The sequence below is a fragment of the Nomascus leucogenys genome, chromosome 8 (genome assembly GCF_006542625.1).
Source record: "Nomascus leucogenys isolate Asia chromosome 8, Asia_NLE_v1, whole genome shotgun sequence".
NCBI classification, from domain to species: Eukaryota; Metazoa; Chordata; class Mammalia; order Primates; family Hylobatidae; genus Nomascus; species Nomascus leucogenys.
In genome coordinates, this window is record NC_044388.1 from 69,161,758 (window position 1) to 69,185,019 (window position 23,262).

The 23,262-nt window shown below is 37.1% G+C and overlaps 1 protein-coding gene across 2 annotated transcripts in view; it reads left to right on the forward strand.

Annotated features, from left to right (window-relative positions):
* CDKAL1 (CDK5 regulatory subunit associated protein 1 like 1) overlaps nucleotides 1–23,262 on the forward strand; it is a 700,650-nt gene that overhangs the window by 205,112 nt on the left and 472,276 nt on the right. For both annotated transcript variants that reach the window (XM_030817372.1, XM_030817373.1), the window contains one exon: nucleotides 20,845–20,893. In XM_030817372.1, the coding sequence (XP_030673232.1) occupies nucleotides 20,845–20,893 (49 nt within the window). The remainder of the gene's footprint in view (nucleotides 1–20,844; nucleotides 20,894–23,262) is intronic.

The following is a 23,262-nucleotide window of genomic DNA, read 5'->3' on the forward strand; positions in this document are numbered from 1 at the left end:
CCAGCATCTGTTATTTTTTGACATTTTGATCATAGCCATTCTGACTGGCATGAGGTAGTATCTCATTGAGGTTTTGATTTTCATTTCTCTAACAATTAGTGACATTGAGCTTTTTTTCATATGCTTGTTAGCTGCCTGTATGTCTTCTTTTGAAAAGTGTCTGTTCATATCCTTTGCCCACTTTTTAATAGGGCTGTTTGTTTTTCTCTTGTAATTTGTTTACTTTCCTTATAGATGCTGGATATTAGACCTTTGTCAGATGTATGGTTTGCAAACATTTTCTGCCATTCTGTAGGTTGTCGGTTTACGCTGTTGAGAGTTTCTTTTGCTGTTTTGTTCTGTCACATAGTCCCATTTTGTTACCACTAGTAGTCTTTAGGTTTCTTTTATTTTGTTCATTTATAATTGGACAAATAAGAACACATTTTGAAAAGTGAATAGAAATAAAATCTGTATTTCTATCGCCATAATGCAGTTATAATTTTGCTTATCTCCTTCAGACTTAACCTTTGCATCTTTTACTTAATTGTAATCTCAAAAACTATTTTGTATTCTTATTTTTCTATGTTATTTCATGAGGTTTTTTTAAACAATTTTAACTGTGGCATTAGTGTTCTATTGAAGGATATAACATAATTTACCTATTTCTTAATTATTGGATTTAAGAATTTTCTAGTTTTTAGGAAATATACATACTACATTAATGCTCTCAAGGGTCTTTTAAATTTTTTAAATTTAAAATTAGTATATTTTGAAAAGTTTCTGAAAGTGGGATCACACGATCATTAACATTTCAGAGGTGTAATTTAATTATATATTTACCAGCATTAAGTATTATTAAAGTATAAGATTATTATTTGATAATATCATTTTGTAGAGCATTTTTTTCTGTGGCAGGTATGTGACATTTTATTTATCATCACTGACTTTTTAGATATGAAAATTATGTCCACATAACTGAAAATTTTGAAAACAAATTACAAATTAGGAAACAAAATTATCTAAATTTTATCTTTAGAGAGACCTACTTTTGAATAGAATTGTTCTATAGAATTTCTATAAAACTAGAAACCTTCTGAAATATAGTGAGTTACAGTGAAATAAAGAAATGGATTATATTTTATACAAAGAGAAAACAGTTCTGAAGTGCAAAAAGAATAGATATTTAAATTCAGTGACTTGGGAAACTATTTTCAGCAGGAAGTTTAGAAATGTATTGCATGATTGAGTAAAGAATGCTATTCCTTCACAAAATTTCTATGATGGGAGGATGTTAATAGAGTTGGAAGGAAGAACAGCTGTAACTGCATGCTTTGCTTTTACCTTCTGCTAGCCTTTATCTGTGTCACCTTACAGTACAGGAAGAATGTGTCAATTCTATTGACCAGGCGATTAAAATCAAAAGCTTCCATGAGGTGGGGATCATTGGGTGAGCAAGCTACTTATTGTACCTCTGAGTTAAAGGACTTCTATTGTACTTACCCATGTTTGAAAGTGCTCATAGCATAGGCATTTAAGAAGGTATTAATAGATAAAGAGAGAAATTACTACCATCATAACATGCTAGTTTCCATCAATATCAGCCTGTAGGAATGGGGCATTTATTTTAGTAATCAGAACAAGGCAGTGTGCTGAGAACACATGGTAAGCACTTTTTGACCTCTGGGCCTTTTATTATCATCTGTCCCACTCTCTCCTGAAATCACCTAGTTGTGATTAATATTATTTGTGTGATGGTGCGTGGAAAGAAAATAACAGAACATCAAAGCCAGAAATAAAGCCTGTCATCCTCTGGGTCCAGATGCACTGGCTTTGGTGGCTGTAACCTCTGCACTTCTCCCGTCTTGGAGCAAAAATCTTTGCACAAACCTGTCTATTTTCTTCACAATGGAAGCAGAGACAGAACAGATTTGAAAACATAAATGTCTTCAATAAAAAGTTTTAGCCAAAACCTTTTTCACAAGATATGAAACTATCTTAGCATGAAGTAAAGTTTAAATTTTATATCTAGATGATGTATATTTATGGGTGACCAGTATAGAATCAAGATCTTTTTGTCTTTTTTCAGGATCTTGAAACATTTTACTTTACAGTTAAAAATTCCCTTTCTCTTTTAATAAATAGTTATAGTTAATCATCTACCTTAGAGTTTTCATGCAATGCCATTTTTATTTCTGCTGTTTGTTTATGTCATTTATGTTAGCTGCAGATAGTTTCATATCTTGTGAATATATCTGTTTGAATGTTTCTGTTTTTCTTTTAGGCTAATTTGTTGGCAGAAAGTTTCTTTTAGGTTAGTTAACCAGAACATAGGATGTTCTCTTAACATTTGCAGTAAAAACAGAGTAGTAGACTTCAGGCATCAGAAAGCCTAGCTTCAAATCCTAGACCCGCCATATCATTGTTTATTTGGTTCAGCAAATACTTACTGAGTGCCTACTGTGTGCTTGGAGTACTGTTCCTTGCACAGTACTATGCAGGTGCCGGGAATGCAGCAGTATATAAAATTGTCCCAGATCCCTGTCCTCACTGAGCTTACGTTCTGGTTCTTAGGGAGAGAATTCTGGTTTGAATCCAGAACTTCTCCAGCTTCCTGGAGAATCTAGTCAGATGGGTCCCTAGACCACAGTGAGATCAATTAGTTGGGAATTTCTCTTTAAGGCTCAGATGGAGATGCCCTTGGTGTTTGCTGGTTGTGAGTTGTGTTAGGGAGAGATGAGTGAAACGATATTTATTTGCTGAGTTCTTCTTCCTAAGGTAGTGTTATTTATCAGTTATTACAGTATCCATGATTAACAGGAACAACATTTATTAGGAAGTTAGGCTCTCACTCTATTACTACAAAGTGTGTTTATGAAATTGTGTGCTTTGTGTAGTTTTTCTGTGTTAATAACAAGGACCACATTTGAAGTTGGTCTTGGTGTTAATTCATTGGACTGATCATTGTAACTAATTATAGCTCTAGAAATTCTAAATAAACTGCAAATTAATAGACAGGTTGTAAAATGTTAAAACATGCCATTCACAACGGAATATACAATTTGATACTGAAAATTTGTAAATGACAAGGCTTCCTCATGTGCCAGCTGTGAGCCCTGCAGGCAGGTGAACATTTTCTTTGGAGAGCTCAACAGAAATGTGGTTTAACACAGGTGTCCACTTATCTCAGGGACTATTACCAGGTTGATTTGCAGTGGTTAAATATCTTTTCAGGCAGGCTGCTCTAATCTCGAAAAGTGAAACAGGATTGACTTTGGACTATTTCAAATGCGAGCACTTTAATTTTGAAAATTATGTGTACAGTTAAAGCTGCATTTGAACGGCTAAATTTGAGAATATTTCTATCGTACACCATGTTGCAAAAGGTAAACAAATTCACAAAGCGGAGCAGTGTCACAGTAACAGTGGGATCAGTATTGAGGGCAAGGCTTGAGGAACTCTCTCCTTCTCCTGTTTGCCCCTACTTTGAACATTTCTTCTTGCCATGTTGTATTTTTTTACCTTCCGTTGTCTAAAAGGCAGTATTGTGAGAGAATGACATGTAAATTTAAACACCCATTTATGTTTTTCCCTTCCTCGACCTGTTGGTTTCACTTTTTTTGGCATCTTCTAATCTCACCTGTATTCATACATATTTCACCTATTGAATGATTAAAATGTAGTATATCATTAGTGATTAAGAGTATGGATTCAGGAACTAGATTGCATGGGTTCATATCCCTGCAGCACTGTTTCTTAGCTGCGTGACCTTGTACAAGTTACTTAACCTCTGTGTACCTCAGTTTCTTCCACCATTAGGTGGTGATAATAATAGAACCTGACTCTGAGTTTTTTAAGGGTTAAATCAATTAATATGGCCGGGTGCAGTGGCTCACGCCTGTAATCCCAGCACTTTGGGAGGCTGAGGCAGGTGGATCACTTGAGGTCAGGAGTTTGAGACCAGCCTGGCCAACATGATGAAACCCTGTCTCTACTTAAAAAAATAAAATAAAATCAATTAATACATGTAATTGTGCTTAGCATGGAGCCTGGCACATAGTGCTCTGTATTTGCTGTTTTTAAAAAAATTAACTAATGTACTTAGTAGTAGAATCAATATTGAGCACAATTATGTGCCTGGAACTAAACCATTTGCTGGAGATACTGAGCTGAATACAACATATATTCTCCCTAAAGACCATGAAATCTGATGAGAGGTGCAAATCCTTGTGATTAATCTGCATAGGGAGAAGGGCTGTGGGCACACAGAGGATGCAGCCATGCTTTACATAGGCCTCTGATATTAAGTAATGGTTTAATGAGTGGAGAAAGGAAAAAGGACTTTCAATCAGAAACAACAATATGAGAGTAGGCACCTGGGTGTAAGATGCCTGGAGAGGAATAGAATCAGCAGGGAGTGAGTGGAGTGGGGAGTGTTAAGAAGTGTAGTGTGGAGTTGTGCAGATGAGTGATGAGTACAATAGTGAGGGTGGAGAGAAGGAAGGGGGTTGCACTCAGTGAACCACAGGACAGGGTGAAACACTGTGTTGGGGGAGCAGGAGAGGATAGCATGAACAGATGAAGGTGAGAAGCAGTATAATGAGTATAATGTACTGGTTGTCTCTTCATGCCCTTTGTTCATTATCTGTTCGTTGTTTTCTTGTATGTTCATGATATCAGTCTTTTCTTATTTTAGGTCACATTTATTGAGGTATAGTTAACAGTTAAATTCACTTTTGATGAATTTGGGCAGTCACCACATAGTTTCCATTGTGCTAAAAAGATACCTTGTGCCCTCTCGTATTCAACCATGCCTACTCTTCCTATGCCACCAGTCCTTGGCAACCATTGATGAGATCTCTGTTCCTATAGTTTTGTCTTTTTGAGAATGTCATATAAATGAATATATTACTTGTGTCTTTTTTCTTTTCCTTAGCACAGTGCCTTCAGTATTCATCCATGTTGTTTCATTTATCAGTAGTTGTTACTTTTTAGTGCCTAGAATTATTTCACTGTGCGGGTGGACCACAGTTATCTCTTCACCAGTTGATGGATATGTGTGTTGTTTTCAGCTAAAGGCTATGATGAATAAAGCTTCCATAAACATTCATCCACAAGTTTTTGTGTAGATACATGTTTTTATTTTTCTGGGGTAAATAAATACCTGGGATTGCCAGGTCATATGGTAAGCATCTCTTTTGCCTTTTAAGAAGCTGCCAGTGTTTTCCAAAGTGGCTATTCCATTTTGCATTTCTATCACCAGTCCCACCTGCTTCACATCTTAATCAGTACTTAGTATTGTCAATTTTTAAAAACATTTGACAATTCTACTAGGTGTGTTAGTGATATCTCATTGTAGTTTTAATTTGCTTTTCTCTGTTGACTAATGATGTTGAGCATATTTTCATGTGCTTCTTTGCCATCTATATATCTTCGGTAAGGTATTCAAATCTCCTATAGGACCCATGTCCAGGAGATATAATGACTCCAACTAAATAGTAAGAAATCAACCTGTTTTAACATGGAGAAAATATTTGTCAGTCTTTTTTTTTTCTTTCATAATTTTTAAAGTTTATTTTAAAGAGAGATGAGATCTCACTTTGTTGCCCAGGCTGATCTCAAACTCTTGGGCTCAGATCCTCCTGCCTTGGCCTCCCAAAATGCTGAGATTATAGGCGAACATTAAAAAAAAAAAAAAGCCCTCTCATATTCAACCATTATATCTCATTTATATATATTTTTAAAAATAAATTTTGTTGTACATATGTGTAGTTTGTAACATGATGTTTGGGATACATATATAGTGAAGCAGATTTATATATCAATCATCTCAGACTTACTATTTTTGTGTCAAGAGCAGCCAAAATCTGCTTATTTAGCATAATCCCTAACCCATTTCCAGCTCTCCTTCCCTTACCTCTGGTAACCAGTGTTTTTAAATTATTTCTGTGTATTTGAGCTTTTTCTTTTCTTTAATCCCACACATATCTAAGATCATGCATTATTTTTCTTTCTGTGTTTGGCTTATTCCACTTAGCATAATGTCCTCCATGTCTTTCCATGTTGTGGCAAGTGGCAGGATTTCCTCCTTTTTAAAGGCTGAATAATAAATAATCCATTGTATAGATACACCACAAGGCACTTAGGTTATTTTCAATCTGGGCTGTTGTGAATAATGCTGCAATGAATATTGGAGTAGAGATACCTTTATGAGGTAGGGATTTCATCTCGTTTTGATATATACACCAAAGAGGGATTACTGGCTCATATTTGTCATTTTTTATTGTGTTTTAAAATTTTGATATAGTTAGAAACATGGAGTTTTGGAGGGTGGGCAGGTAATTTGTAATGTGGTTTCAACATTTGAAAGCTATGTTCCCTGAGGAAACATGTCTGATAAAGTGTCTAATGTTTTCTTTCTCTCTCTCACCTTTTTTTAAAATATGAAAAGGATTTATCCTACTGTCAATCCATTTGTGTGTTACTGTGATGGACACTTACTGATAGGCTCTATAGAGCCACGGATTTTATTATTATTTTACATATTTATATATACTGTACATTTACCTTCTCTGCCTAGTACAGTGTCTGGCTTAATAAATATTTTTTGAGTGAGTATTAAATTATAAGATATGGATTTAACTTTAATTTTTTTCATATTGTTCCTAGTTATTTCAGCAGCATTTGTTTAAAAATTTTTCCTTCTTCCTTTTATGATGCTAACTCTATCATATGTTTATGTGTTCCTTCCTCTCCCCTCCCCTTCCTTCCTTTCCCCTCTCCTCTCTTTTCTTTCCTTCTCTTTCTTTCGAGGCAAGGTCTTACTCTGTCCCTGAGGATGGAATGTGATGGTGCACTCATAGCTCACTGTAGCCTTGACTTCTGGACTCAAGCGATCCTCCCACCTCAGCCTCCCAAGTAGCTGAAACTATAAGCACATGCCACCATGCTGAACTCATTTTTAAATTTTTTGTAGAGACAGAGTTTTGCCATGTTGCCCAGCCTTGTCTCGAACTCCTTGGCTCAAGGGATCCTCCTGACTCAGCCTCCCAAAATACTGGGATTACAGGCATGAGCCACTGCGCCCAGCCCATGTTTATTTCTTAATTAGTATATTAGTTTTCTTTGCTGCTCTAACAGAGTATCACAAATGTAGTAGTTTATTTTTATGTATTTATCTTTATTTTCTTTTTTTAATTAAATAGAGACAGGTTCTCCCTATGTTGCCCAGGCTGGTTTCAAACTCCTGGACTCAAGCAATCATCCCACATTGGTCTCCCAAAGTGATGGGATTACAGGCGTGTGCCTCTACACTCGGCTAAATGTAGTAGTTTAAAACAACACATATTGTGTTATCTTACAGTTTTGGAGGTCAGAAGTTGGATGTGGGTTTTACTGGACTAATATAAAGGTATTAGCAGGACAGCATGTTTTTGTGGAGGCTCTAGGGGAGAGGCTATTTCCTTGCCTTTTCCAGCTGCTATAGGTTGCCGTGTCCCTTGGCTTGTGGGCCTTTCCTCCATCTTGAAAGCCAGCAAGGCCATCTCTTCCTCACACATGTTCTGTCATCGCTTCACTCTGCCCACAGGTGGGAAAGGTTCTCAGGTTCTTTTGACACTCATGTGGTTACATTGGGCCTACCTGGATAATCCATGTTAATCTTATCTCAGGTCCCTAATCTTGATCACATCCAGAAAGTTCTGTTTGCCATGTAAAGTAACATATTCACAGGTTCAAGGATTAGGACTTGGATGTCTTTGGGAGATCATTATTCTGCCTTTTATGTATAACAGAAGTTATGTTTTGGCTTCCCCGGGCTGCATTGGAAGAAGAAGAATTGTCCTAGGCCACACCTAACATACGCTAACGCTAACACTAACAATAGATGATGAGCTAAAAAAAAAATCTAATAATGTTTTAAGAAAGTTTATGAGTTTGTGTTGGGCCACATTCAAAGCTGTCCTGGGCCACACAGGGCCCAGAGGCCATGGGTTGGACAAGCTTGGTGTATAAAATTGTTTATTGATTGGTATTTTACATCTCTAATGTGTATTTGTTTTAGTTATAATATTACTCTGTTTAACTTTAGTATCACTTTTTAAATTATTGTTTAATTTGTAACATGTTCTGTTATTTAACAGGAGTATTCTGATATCCCAAACAATGTTTCTGTGTGTGATTGAGCTTAGCCTATTGAATTTTATTGCTGAAGGGGTTTTGTGCCTCCTTTACCCCTCACCCCTACAGAAAGTTTAATAGGTATTTTAGTTGCATTTAAGAGGAAGAGAGGTTCCTGGTACTGATCCTCATTTTACTGGCACCCTTCTAGCCTGGCTTCATCTTTCAATTAGTTATTTTTATCTCTAACTCAGTATTAGTCACTCACTGGTACCATTCAGGTGAAATATGCCTTCAGTGGTATGAGGAATGTACTGTCACGTAACTTTTGTTGAAAGGGCGATTTCTACCTTTGGGGAAGAATCTTTTTGAATGAAGAGATTAAAGATGAAAATATACTGGGAGATGAGTGTTAAAGTTAAATCACACATAACATCAAATGCTCTTTTGTGTTACACAGCAAACTTGCTCACGGGCTTGTGAGTTCAAGAAAAATCTTCTCATAGCGTTGAAACACATTAAGCTAGCTTAGTGACTGCTGTCAGCTTCCCCACATTTAAGGGATTTGGAAATTGAGCCCTCCCCCATTACTATGTAAGGTAGGGACTTGGCTTAATAGAGAAGTTAATATTGAACTTTGACTTGTCAGATGCTGATTATTCAATCAAACTTCGTTATGGTAAAGGGGAAACATCTGAATATATATCTGGTGGAAAAGACTTTATATGTATACTTCTTAATGGAGATGGAAAGAAGGGCATTTCTTTCCTTTTTTATTGTATATATTTAAGGTGTACAATGTTTTTATATATTCATAGTGAAATGATTACTAGAGTCAAGCAAAATAACTTATCCATCTCCTTCTGTAGTTACTTTTTATGTTTGTGTGTAGTAAGAGCACCTAATATCTACTCTTAGCAGATTTTCCGTATACAATATTAAATATAGCCCTGATGATGTAATTAGATATCTAGACTTGTCCTACATAACTGCAACTTTGTACCCTTTGATCTACTTCACATTTTTCTCCCCCTCCCCACCCCTGGTAATCCCCAGGCTACTCCGTGTTTCTCTGTATTTGACTTGTTTTAAGTAAAGATTTTATACACAATTGAAATCATGCATTTTTTTTTCCCTGTGTCTGGCTTAGTTTACTTAGCATAATGTCCTCCAGGTTCATCAGTGTTGTCACAGATGACTGGATATCCTTTTAAAAATGTTGAATAATATTCCATTACTTAAATATACCACAATTATTTTATTCATTCATCCATCGATGGATACTTAGGTTGTTTTCACATCTTGGTTATTGTGTATAATGCTGCATTGAACTTGAGAGCACAGATATCTCTACAGAGTGCTGGTTTCATTTCCTTTGGATATGTAAGGATTGCTGGATCATATGGTAGTTCTATTTTGAAGTCTTTGAGGAATCTTCATACTGTTTTCCATAACTGTTGTACCAGTTTACTTTCCTAGCAACAGTGCATAAGGGTTCTCTCTTCTCTACTTCCTCTCTGACACTCATTATTTATTGTCTCTTTGGCATGGCCATCCTCAATGAGGTGATAGCTCATTGTGGTTTTGATTTGTCTTTCCCTAATCATAGTGATGTTGACCACCTTTTTATGTGTGTTTTCATTGGCCATTTGTATGTTTCCTTTGGAAAAATGTCTATTCAGGTCCTTTGCCCATTTTTAAATAAGGTTGTTAATTATTATTATTATTAATTATTTTGCCATTGAGTTGTATGAATTCCTTGTATATTTTGGATGTGAACCCCTTATCAGGTATATGGTTTGCAAATATTTTCTCCCAATCCATAGGCTGCCTTTTCATTCAGTTGATTGCTTCCTTTGCTGTGCAGAAGCATTTTAGCTTGATGTAGTCCCATTTGTTTGTTTTTGCTTTTTGTTGCCTGAGCTTTTGGTGTGATATCCAAAAAATCAGTGCCAAGGCCAATGTCAAAGATCTTTTTCCCTGTGTTTAAGGAGAGAGAGTTTCCTCCCAGGAATTTTACAGTGTCAGGTCTTACATTTAGACCTATAACTGGAGCTGATTTTTATGTATGGTATAGTATACAGATTCAATGCAGTTTCTATCAAAATTCCAATGACATTGTTTGCAAATATAGAAAAACAGTTCTAAAATTTGTATGAAACCACAGGAGACTCTGAATAGCCAAAACAGTCTTGAAAAAGAAAAAGTTGGAGACATAACACTTTCTGATTTAAAATTACAGTCTAAAGCTATTGTGGCTAGCAGTGGTTTGTGCCTGTAATTGCAGCAACTCCAGAGGCTGAAGTGAGAGGATCTCTTGAGGCCGAGAATTTGAGATCAGCCTGTGCAACATATTGAAACCTTGTCTCTAAAATAATAATAATGATAATAATAACAATAACAAAAATTAGCCTGGCATGATGGCATACTCCTGTAGTTCCAGCTACTTGGGAGGCTGAGGCAGGAGGGTTGCTTGAGCCGAGGAGTTCCAGGCTGTGGCGAGTTGTTGTGATTGTGCCACTGCACTCCAGCTCCAGCTTGGGAAAGAGAGCAAGGCTCCGTTTCTAAAAAAAAAAAAAAACAAAAAAAAACAAAAAGCTACAGTAATCAAAACAGTATGGTACTGGCATAAAAACAGACACATAGACAAATGGGAACAGAACAGAGAGCCTAGAGATAAAGCCAAGCATACCAAGGATATGCACTAAACTAAAGTTTTTTTCAACAAGCCCACCAAGAAGACACACTGGGGAAAGGATAGTCTCTTTATGGTGTTGGGAAAACTGGAGAGCCACATGCAAAAGAATGAAACAGGACCTGGGTATCACTTTTTCCTTTTACAGATCAGTGGAGTTTTCAGGTAGTTTTAAAGTTTTGGTTGTGATATTTTTTAATTGGAATTAAAATGACATTGTCTTTTTATTTATTTATATACAATCAAAATTAAGACAGCTAATAAGAAAGTACTTTGCATGTATGTTTGTTTGTGTGTGTGTGTGTATATATATATATATATATATATATATATATAATGTATTAACTTCTTTTACTCCTGAAAGGATTTGAGGTATCTTGGGATAAAATCAAGAGATAGTAAAACCCCAGCCAGATTCATGCAGTCTTAATAAGAGTCATACCAACTAATAGAGAAATATGGACAAAGAGCAGTTTTTCACATTTTTAATATAATTAGCCTGAGCAATGTTGCTAATATTATTCTATTAACCCTCCAGTGGCTTTCATTTGCAAGTAGAATAAAATTTAAACCACATAGCATGAACTGTAAGATCTCACTTACTCTGTCTCCCATCATTATGTGACCTCATCTCTTACCACTGTGTCCCTAATTGCTGGCCTTCTTTTGACCACACAACCCATTTATGTTATTTCAGCCTCTCAGTCCTTGTACTTACTCTTTGTACTTACTCTTTTGCCAGAGGTTCGCATTGATGCCTCTGTCAGTGGTTCAGGTCCCTGGACTGATGCTACCTATTCAGTAAGTTTAACTGGGCCGCTGTAGAAAAATTTTGCTCTCTACCTCCTACCACTAATCCCAGATTTTGTTTTTTTCTTTTCTTTTTTTTTTTTTTTTGAGATGGAGTCTCACTCTATCCCCCAGGCTAGAGTGCAGTGGCGCGATCTCAGCTCACTGCAAGCTCCGCCTCCCGGGTTCACGCCATTCTCCTGCCTCAGCCTCCTGAGTAGCTGGGACTACAGGTGCCCACCACCACGCCCAGCTATTTTTTTGTATTTTTAGTAGAGATGGGGTTTCACTGTGTTAGCCAGGATGGTCTTGATCTTCTGACCTCGTGATCCGCCCGCCTCGGCCTCCCAAAGTGCTGCGATTACAGGTGTGAGCCACCATGCCCAGCCCCAGATTTTCTTTTTCTTTTCCTTTTTTTTTTTTTCTTTTTTAAAATAAAGACGAGGTCTCACTGTGTTGCCCAGGGTGGTTTCAAACTCCTAGACTCAAACAGTCTTGCCACCTCAGCCTCCCAGAGTGCTGTGATTATAGGCATGAACCACCACACCTGGCCCCAGATTTTAATTTCTTCATAGTGTCTGTCATTGTAGCAAATGAAGATTTTCCATTATTTGCATGTTTCTTTCCCCTAATTAGACTGTAAGGTCCGTGAAGCAGAGATGTATTTTTTGTTTGTTTGAGACAAGGTTTCGCCCTGTCACTCAGGCTGGAGTGCAATGATGTGATCACGGCACACTGCAGCCTTGACTTCCTGGGCTCAAGTGATCCTCCCAGCTCAGCCTCCCAAGTAGCTGGGACTACAGGCACATGCCACCACACACGGCTAATTTTTCATTTCTGTAAAGATGGTGTCTCTAGTTTTCCAGGCTGGTCTCAAACTCCTGGGCTCAAGTGATTCTCCTGCCTTGCCCTCCCAAAGTAGGGACATTGTATTTTTCACTGTTATGTCTCCAGTTACTAGAACTTCAAAGTTCATGGTTAGTGTTTAACAAATATTTTTCAAATGAATGTATTTATGCCAGTGGTGATTTGTGGGCTAGAGTTTGGAGAAAATAGTTGTTGTCTGAGTCTCTTGAAAGTTCAGGTTCAGTTGAATGGCATTTTATGATCATTTAATAATAACCTCCATGTGCATAGGAAAAGGGAGTCATCAAGTGGACCACCTATCTGCCATTCCTGGACAAGATCTACTAGGAATCATTGGCAAAAATCTATCTTGATATCCTTGTGCCTCAATTCTCTCAACCTCAGAAATAACAGTACTAACAGCCAGGCGCGGTGACTCACGCCTGTACAAATCCCAGCACTCTGGGAGGCCGAGGTGGGCGGATCACTTGAGGTCAGGAGTTCGAGATCAGTCTGGCCAACATGGTGAAACCCTATCTCTACTAAAAATACAAAAATTAGCCGTGCGTGGTGGCAGGCACCTGTAATCCCAGCTACTCAGGAGGCTGAGGCAGGAGAATCACTTGAACCCGGGAAGTGGAGGTTGTAGTGAGCTGAGATTACAGCACTGCACTCCAGCCTGAGCAACAGAGTGAGACTCTGTCTCAAAAAAAAGAAATAACAGTACTGTCTCCTCCTGCCTAGTAGTGTTTGAAGATTAAGTGTGATAATGCACTTGAAGTGTCAGTGTAGAGCATGAAACAGAGTAATTGTTCAAGAAATGTTAGCTGTCACTGTGTTATTCCTAGTCATTAACTTATCTAGCTGCTGGTTTTTCAGGAAAAAAGATACTTCAAGTGCATACTAAAACAGAGCCTTCGACTGCAGAGTAGTATCAGCTTGTTCTCTGACAGCTTCAAATGAGTGGACTTTTTTTTTTTTTTTTAAAGCCTAGTTGGCAAAATTGTGTTTGAGATGTATGTTCATTTCCTAAGGCTGCCACAACAAATTACTGTAAACTGGGTGGCTCCCTTAGCCATTCCCTAAAGCTGCACTTTTCAGTGTGGCTGCAGTAGCCACATTTGACTATTTAAATATGAATTAAGTTCCTCAGTAACAGTAGCCACATTTGAAGTCTGTAATAACCACATGTGGCTAGTGACTATCATAGTGGATGGCACAGCATATAAACATTTCCATCATTGCAGAAGGTCCTGCTGACAGCACTGCTCCGAATGATTAGGATACTTTAGAATAACATTTTTATTTGCTTTGGGTGCCATTGTATAGGCTTGTTTCCTCAATACATGTCTAGTTATAAATTTGGAATAGTTGATAATAGCTGAATAAAATATTTTTGTGGATTTCTTTTTAAAGTTCTGCAGTAGAATGACTCATTAATGTTATTTATGAATTGTTTATGCACCAACTCCTTTCTTCATTGTTGAGAACATATGGAGTTAGTAATAGAACATACTGCATGTCTTTTTTGTGTATATTTATAACTAAGTGCCTCAAGGATACAAGATACTGTTTTATTTATTTTATTTGAATTACATGCTAGAGAATAAGCTCTTGTGTATTCAGAGTCTCAATTTATAGTATTAATTAAGAACAACTGTCCTTTTCTCCCAGAATGAGTTCAATATATTCTTCATTACCGTATGTGAATTTTGAGTTTGTTTTCTTGCTCTCGATTGTTTTTTCTTCTTTCTCTGCCTCCCACCCTTCATTTTTTTTTTCTTCTGACGTTTCCCTCTTCCATGTAACTCCCCTTCCCTGACTCTTCTCTCCCTTTCCTCTTGGTCTCCCCTTTTTTCCCTTTTCCCCATTGCTTCCTCCATTGTCTTCCTTACTGGATACCAAAATGGACATAATATTTTCTTGAAATCATTTGATAAACTTCTCTTCTGTTTGTAATCAAGTACTTAAATTTTTTTATTTTATTTTACAGTTTTGGCAGATCTTTCTTTTTAAGGTCCTGGGGTTCCCACACACCATCCAGTGATTTAAATTATCATGTGTTGGCAATATCCCACTTCCTGCCATAAAAGCAAATGTAATCAAGTACTATTTTAAATTAGAAGATATATTTTCAGCTATATACATTCAAGCAAATTCTGTGTGACCATCAGGGTCGCCGTCTTCATCAGGGCCATCTTTGTTTCTTCTATGTGCATGCACACATGTACACACACACACACACACACACACACACTCTTAGACTTTTCATTTTGACATAATATCACTCAGAAATGTTGCAAAAATAAAGAGTTCCTATATGCTCTTTACCCAGATTCCCCAAATATTAACATTTTAACACATTTTCTCCTTCTCTTTATGTGTACACATTTTCCCCCTGATCCCGATCCTTGTGAAAGTGAGTTGCAAACATGATGCCCTTTACTTCTAAATACTCATATATTTCAAAAGCTGCGACACACTCTTTAATCACTATAGTACAATTATCAGTATTAATACAATACTATAAACTAGTGTATTAGCTTTATTCAGGTATTGCCAATTGTTTCAATACTGTCCTTTATAGGAAATGAGAAGTCTCAGATTCATAGTAGCATTCAGGTCAGGTCTCTTCAGTCTCCTTTAATCTGGAACATTTCCTGAGTTTTTCCTTGACTTTCATGGCCTTGACATTAGAAGCTTTGACCACTCTCAACTTCTTTTTTTCTTTATGGTAATAACAACTTTACTGAGATATAATTCACACACTATGCAATTCACCCATTTAAAGTGTACAATTCAGTGCATTTTAGTTTAGGAATTGTATGACCATTACCACAATCAATTTTAGAACATTTTCATCATTTCAAAAAAAAAACCCAGGTACTTCTTAGCACTGCCTTTCATTCTCCCTCTGCCCATCCAAAGACAATCACTAACTGACATTGTCTCTGTAGATTTTCTTATTTTGGACATTTCCTGTTGTGACCTTTTTGTCTGGCTTCTTTCACTTTGCATTTATAGCATGTAACCATACTTCATTCCCTTTTATGGATTAGTAATATGGTCAGGCACCGCATAACAACTTTAATCAACGATGTATATAAGTCAGCGGTCTCTTTAGATTATAATACAGTATTTTTACTGTACCTTTTATACGTTTAGATTCTTACCATTGTGTATCAGCTGCCTGCAGTATTCAGTACAGTAGCAGGCTGTACAGGTTTGTAGCCTAGGAGCAGTAGGCTATACCATGTAGCCTAGCTGAGTAGTAGGCTGTACCGTCTGGGTTTGTGGAAGTACACTCTGAAGTTCACACAATGAAGCGATGGCCTAATAATACGTTTCTCAGAACATATTCTGTCTTAGTGATGCGTTGCTGTATTTCCTTGTATGCATATGCCACATGTTGTTAATCTGTTCACCAATGGATACTTGCGTTCTCATTTTTTGCCTATTATGAATAATGCTATTACGAACATTTGTGTACAAGTTTTTGTATGGACATGTTTTCATTTTTCTTGGAGTTATAACTAGGATTGACATTACTAGATTATATGGTAACTCTGTTTACAATCATTTGAGGAACAGGCAGCTTATTTTCCAAAGTGCTGCATCATTTTACTACATTCCCATCAGCAATGTATGAAGGTTCCAGTTTCTCCACATTTACACCAACACTCATTATTATCTGTATGTGTGTGTGTGTGTGTGCATGTATGTATTTTAAGAGACAGGGTCTCACTCTGTCACCTACACTGGAGTCCAGTGGTGTGATCATAGGTCACTGTAATTTTGAACTCCTGGGCTCAAGCGGTCTTTCTGCCTTAGCCTCTCAAGTAGTCGGGACTACAGGCGAGCACCACTGTGCCCAACTAATTTTTAAAAATTTTTTGTAGAGACAGGATCTCGCTGTGTTGCCCAAGCTGGGCTCAAACTCCTGGCCTTAAAGTGATCTCATATTGGCCTCCCAAAGTGCTGGGATTACAGGTGTGAGCAACTGCACCTGGCCTGCCTGTCTTTTTGATGATAGTCATCCTACTGGGTGTGAAGTAGTATCTCGTTGTGTTTTTTCAATAGTGGTAAACTATACGTAAAATACAATTGACCACTGTAACCATTTTTAACTGGCGTGGAGTACATTTACATTGTTGTGTAGTCATCACCACTATCCATCTCTAGAATATTTTCATTTGCTCATACTAAAACTCTATACCCATTAAGCAATAGCTCCCTATTCCTCCATTACGGTTCTGATTTGCATTTCCTGGTTGGCTAATGATGTTGAGCATGTTTTCATATATTTATTGGCCATAAGTATATTTTCCTTGGAAAAGTGTCTGTTCAGATTATTTTCCCATTTTTAATTGGGTTGTCTTTTTATTATTGAGTTGTAGAAGTTCTTTATAAATTCTAGATATAAGTTCCTTACCAGATATGTGATTTATAAAAGTTTCCTCTCATTTTCTGTGTTGTCATGTTACTTTGTTGATGCTGTCCTTTGAAGTACCAAATGGTTTGAATTTTGATGATATCCAATTTATTTTTTCTTTTATTGTTTTGTTGTTTGTGCTTTGGCATTACATCCAAGAAATCAGTGTCTAATCTAAGGTTCATGTAGATTTATGGCTGTGTTTTCTTTTAAGAGTTTTATAGTTTTAGCTTACCTTCAACTTTTTAACAGACTGCTTTCTCTGCATGTTCTGACTTTTCTCTAGAAATATGGCTTCTTATTCAGTCCATGTGCTACAAGAGTAGATGCAGTGCTTTTGAGCTTTTATAAACTGCATAGGAAAACATTTTTCTTTCTAGTGTCATCATGGAATTATCTTGTATTTTATTTATTTTATTGTCTGTCTTCTATCCTTAATTGATATCTTGGTCATTCACCCACATCCAGTAGGAAATTTGACCAACTCTTTCTTATCCTATTCATGTCCGTATTATCTTTGGCAATCTGAGTGTCTGGTAATGTCTTGGCAACATTGTCACCTCTCACTTCATCATACGTCAGTTCCAGCAGTCATCACCTACACCTTGTTTCAGCAACCTATTCCCATTGCCAGATACTGGACCTTACTATTCTTCAGAAATACTAAATGCCTGTGTCTGTACTCTGGTTATAACTTTTTGTCCTTTTTCTTTTCTCCTTCCTTTTTTTCCCCTTCATTTTTTTCTTTCTCCAACCCCCAGCCACTTCATTTCTTCTTTTCTGGCTCTATTTCTTTCCCTGTCTAACCTATTTGCCAAACTTCGTCTCATCTAAAATGCATAGTCAACTTTCCTTGTTCTGTTTTCTTTCTAGTCCATTCCACAAATATCTTAGTGTTGTTTCGTCAGTTGTTTCAACCATCCTGGTATAATTTAGATGCTCAATAATTGATGAGTGAATAAATGGTGGTATTAACAAACCTTGGGTCAATCTGTTTGTCTGTTTGGCTCCTACTGTAGAACTGCTGGAACTTGAGAAAAATTATAGCTCTACTTGGAGTTATTGTTATAAATTCATGGTCTCATATTTCAACTGGTGTCCCAATACTGTGTGGTGAATTTTATGTGTTCCTTGTCATCACTGTCTCTTGTTGGCTGTAATAGGTATTTGTAAACATTCATTCTGTTACTGTTTTATGATATGCTTTCTAACTCTTAGCAGATGAACTTCCTGCTTACTTCACTGAGAAAAATTGGGGGCAACAAGTGGGAATTTGCTTAGATCCTCCCTGACTTCTACAAGAGTACTAGCATCTTTTCCCATGCTTTACCCCTAACCTCTTCTTTCAGGAGACAAAGAGTTGGCCCTTTTCTCACTCTGACTTGTCCTCTATTCATGTTTTAGATTTTGCTTGGTCAACTTCCTGAAGATCATTGCTCCATCACTTGTTTTTCAGTCTGCAACTCCTTTGCCTACTGCCTTTCTCTGCTCAAACTGCAAAAAAAGAAATAAATAGTTACTTGTACGAACCTAAACCAAAACATAATATATTCAATATTCTCTAGCCATCAAGAGTCTTTCTTCTCCTTCCCTTTCTCCCCAGCTTTTTACTAAGAGTAGTCAAATTAACTCTCTCTATTTTCTTACGTATAATTCATTACTACTGAACTCACTGCTTTCCCTAAGTTTGATTCCCGTATTGTTAAATCAAACATATTCATTTTAGTCTGTATACTTATATCTCTGTAGTATTTGACACTGTTGGTCACTTCCTCCTCTTTGAAATCTTTGTTCTGCTGGCTTCTTCAATCACATTCTGTATGGAAGCCACATGGGCTCTTATAAGAAAACCAGGGCCTAATGGATCCATTGTTTCCTGGTAGATGCATCTCCAGTTAGGTAGGTTTGTTGGGGCTGAAAACCTAACCTTGTCTGAGATTTACTTGCCTTTGGCAGTTTCTCAGTAATTATTGTTGCTGCTGCCGTCATGTTGGGCTGAGTGGTCAGAGGTAGAATGGAGTTCAGGTCTGCTCTCACAAGCCTTTCCTCATTTTCTGTAAGATACCGAGACCAAAGGAATATTTTTAAGATAATTACCATTTCCTTCCTTCCTTCCTTCCTTCCTTCCTTCCTTCCTTCCTTCCTTCCTTCCTTCCTTCCTTCCTTCTCTCCCTCCCTCCCTCTCTCCCTCCCTCGCTCCCTTCCCTCCTCCCTGCCTGCCTGCCTGCCTGCCTGCCTGCCTGCCTGCCTGCCTGCCTGCCTGCCTTCCTTCCTTCCTTCCTTCCTTCCTTCCTTCCTTCCTTCCTTCCTTCCTTCCTTCCTTTCTTTCCTTACGGTTTTGCCCAGGCCTGAGTGCAGTGGCATTATCTCAGCTCACTACAACTTCCACCTCCCACCTTCAAATTATTATCCTGCCTCAGCCTCCTGAGTAGCTGGGACTAAGGCGTGCACCACTACACCTGGCTAATTTTTGTATTTTTAATAGAGATAGGGTTTCGCCATGTTGGCCAGGCTGGTCTCGAACTCCTGACCTCAAGTGATCTGCCCCCTCCTAGGCCTGCCAAAATGCTGGAATTACAGGCATGAACCACTGTGGCCAGCCAGCCATTACATTTTTAATAAAGTTTTTTAAACAGGTTCCTCTTGTCTCAGTTGAGTTCATTGCAGCATTGTATAATAATGAAAGAATAGAAATTCTTTCATCAATAGAGGTATGGACGCATGCATCACATCATGGTACATCCATACAGAGAGATAGTAAGGTGAATGAAATAGACCTATAGACTGACAATATATAGAAAAAACATCAAGGCACAGGTGTATTTTATACATATGTATAACCCCCACCAAAGACCCTGGGACCTCACTGTGTTGCCCCAGCTGGTCTTGGTCTATTTTGTATATCTATTTTATATATTTATTTACACACACACACACACACACACACACACACACACACACACCCTCTATCATTTGTAAAAAAAGGATAAAACTATAGAACAGACCTATATGTAAATGTTTGATGCCGGAAAATGTCATGGTATCTGCTCATCACACTATTATTAGTGGTTTCATCCGAGGAGTGGAAATACAGGATGAAAGATGTTATGATTTCTTTCAACTAACTTCCATTTTATATTCTATTTTGTTTGACTTTTTTGTGATATGTCTTCTGTAATAAAACAACAGTAATTTAAGGACTTTTAAAGAAGAATCAACTTTGACTTATTCTTTTTTTAGCTTTGTGAGTCATAATATTACTTTGCTTTTTTCATTTTCCTTTTAAACTCCAGCCATGCTTACTCATTCTCAGTGGGCTTCTCCAGTCATAATCCTGTTAAATCATAACCCCAGGAGTCACCCTTGGTTCTCTAGCAAGCATTCCTGGATCACTTGGTCTGATTTTATTACCTTTCCTGTGTGTTCCCATGGGAAATCTTCCTTAGTCTCTGGTGTATAGAACAGAAGCTGTATTATTTGACTTTGTATTTCATGGACCTGAGTACAGTACCTAGCACATGGTAGGAATTCATTAAAAGGGTTTTGAGTATTAAAATAATAAAGATAGAATTTGGAACAGATCTCCTTAATACTAGCATGTTCTTTTTGTGTAGCTTGTCATTTTATGCCATTTTTTTCTTGAAGTTCTGTGTGAGAAGACATGTGTTAATTAAACTTAAGTTTCTGTCTCAGGATATGTTGAGTATATGTTGATAGGCTATCCTAAAACAACTCCAGGCAGTTTATTTAAATGCAATATGATTTCTTCAGTTATCATTGGAGGATAGGAGGGTGATAATTTCATACTTCATTGTAACACAAAATATTAACATAGGATATTTTTTATAGTATCTCCAAATACATTAAAGGAAACCTGCATTGATGTGCTTAGACAATGTGTAACATTGACTCAAGCATAAGGATAAACACAAATTTTGCTTCTCCGTGTAAGTTACTTGTCTGATCGTTTTTTTTTTTTTTCTAGGTTCAACAGATAGATCGTGTGGTAGAAGTTGTGGAGGAAACAATTAAAGGTAATCGTTGAAAGTGAGATAAACAGATGTATATATTTTCTGAACTACATAATAGAAACACCACTCAGTTAACTCTTGCCAGGCATCTTTATAACAGTTATTGTTTTAGATATAAAATCATAAAATGTTATCCTTGGCTTCATGAATTTGCCAATCTAATATTGGAGGCAGGCACTCTGCTGTATATTTGTTTGGCTTATAAATGAATCAGGCCAAGAGCAATGGCTTACTCCTGTAACCCCAGCAGTGGGGGCTGGGGCTGAGGCTGAGGCTGAGGCTGAGGCTGAGGCTGGAGGATTCCTGAGACCAGGAGTTCAAGACCAGCCTGGGCAAGATAGTGAGATCCTGGGATCTCTGGGGGAGAAAGTTAGCTGGATGCTGTGGTGTGCACCTGTAGTCCCAGCTACTTAGGAGGTTGAAGCAGGAGGATCACTTGGGTCCAGGAGTTCAAGTCTGCAGTAAGCTATAATCGTGTAACTGCACTCCAGCCTGAGCAACACAGTGACACCCTGTCTTTAAAGAATAAATGAATCAGGTCATAGTGGTTCTTTTAAAATATTATTTTATTTTTGTGTAAAATGAATTTAGTTTGAATTTCAGATTGAAAGAATTTAATCAATTTTAAGATAAAGAAATTGGCTGGGCACGGTGGCTCATGCCTGTAATCCCAGCACTTTGGGAGACTGAGGTAGTTGGATTGCTTGAGCCTAGGAGTTTGAGACAAGCTTGGGCAACATGGCGAAACCTCATCTCTACAAAAAATAGAAAAATTAGCTGGGTGTGGTGGGGTGCTCATGTAGACCCATCTACTCAGGAGGCTGAGGTGGGAGGATTGCTTGAGCCTGGGAGGTTGAGGCTGCAGTGAACAGTGATTGCACCATTGCACTCCAGCCCAGTTGACAGAGCGAGTTCCTATCTCAAAATAAATAAATAAATAATAAGGAATTTTTTATTTGTACATTTTGTTATCACATAATTAGGTTGTTTTGTAAGTACTTTTAACAGTAATAATTTTGATGCTTGTTCAAGGTGTATTTTTTATAGTTACACTAAAAATTACACAAAGAAAGTAGAATTAAACTTTGCTTATTTTGTTAGCCAACACTCGCTCACATAGATTCTTATTGAAGTCACTGTGAAATAAACCATCTTCAACTCTGTGGTATAATTTTAAATTTTTAAAGGCTGTTTCCTATGTTGGATTAGCACAAATGAAAACCAATAATATGTTACTGAAATATTAAGTGAATTGAAAGTCTTACTTAAGTACTGTTTTGTTGTAAATGAGAAATTTATATTTTTTAAAAAACCAGATAGTCTCCACCTGCCAAACTGGAAATTTTAATGCTGCACTTTTCCTTCTAGGTGGTGTCTACTACTTTCCACGTGCTTCTATTCATTAATTTTGAATCATTGCTTTATCAGAGATTATCACAGAATCAATTTCTAATAAATGAGATTTTGAGAATATGAGAATGAGACTATACCTTAATCTTTTTTATTATTTTTTAATTTTTAAAAATTATTTATTTTATAAATAGAGATGAGATTCTGCCATGTTGCCCAGGCTGGTCTCGAACTCCTGGGCTCAAACAATCCACCCACCTTGGCCTCCAAAAGTGCTGGAATTACAGGCATGAGCTGCCATGCTTGGCCCTTAATCTTCTTTTGATGTTCCAAAATAAAATGAAATATCAGGATTAAAAATTTATAGCAATGATAATTTGAACGTTTTTACAAACTACTTCAACTCCATCTTGGAGAATCCAGAAGTACTAGCATTTATTGTGTACTTACAGTGTGACAGCCACTATATTAAACACTTCACATGGGTTAAGTCATTTAACCTTCGTAATAGTACTGTGAAGTGAAGTGGGCATAAATATTTTCCTAATTTTGCAGAGGAAAAATTGTGACACAGGTACATACAGCTAGTGACAGCATTGGGATTTGAATCCAGGCAGTCTGGCTCCAAAGCCTGTATGTTATACTGTGATTTATATGATACTGTTATTTCTCTGCTCTCTCTCAGTTGAGATTCACTACCTTAAAGGTTATTTGGTTTAGCATCTTAAGCAGTGATTTAAGATACTTGAGGGCATTGTTGCCTTATTCATCCTTTGTCTTAAGTACCAGGTATATACTGGCCACTCAATAATTTTTTTAAAAAATTAATGATGATGAAGAATATAGAAAATCTAGGTGATCTTGGTATGGCGTGATTGTTTAGATACAACATCAAAAGTATGATTTATGAAAGAAATAATTGCCAAGTTGGATGTCATTAAGTTGAAAAATTTTTGCTCTATAAAAGACACTGTCAAGAGGATGGGAAGATAAGCCACAGAGTGGGAGAAAATATTTGCAAA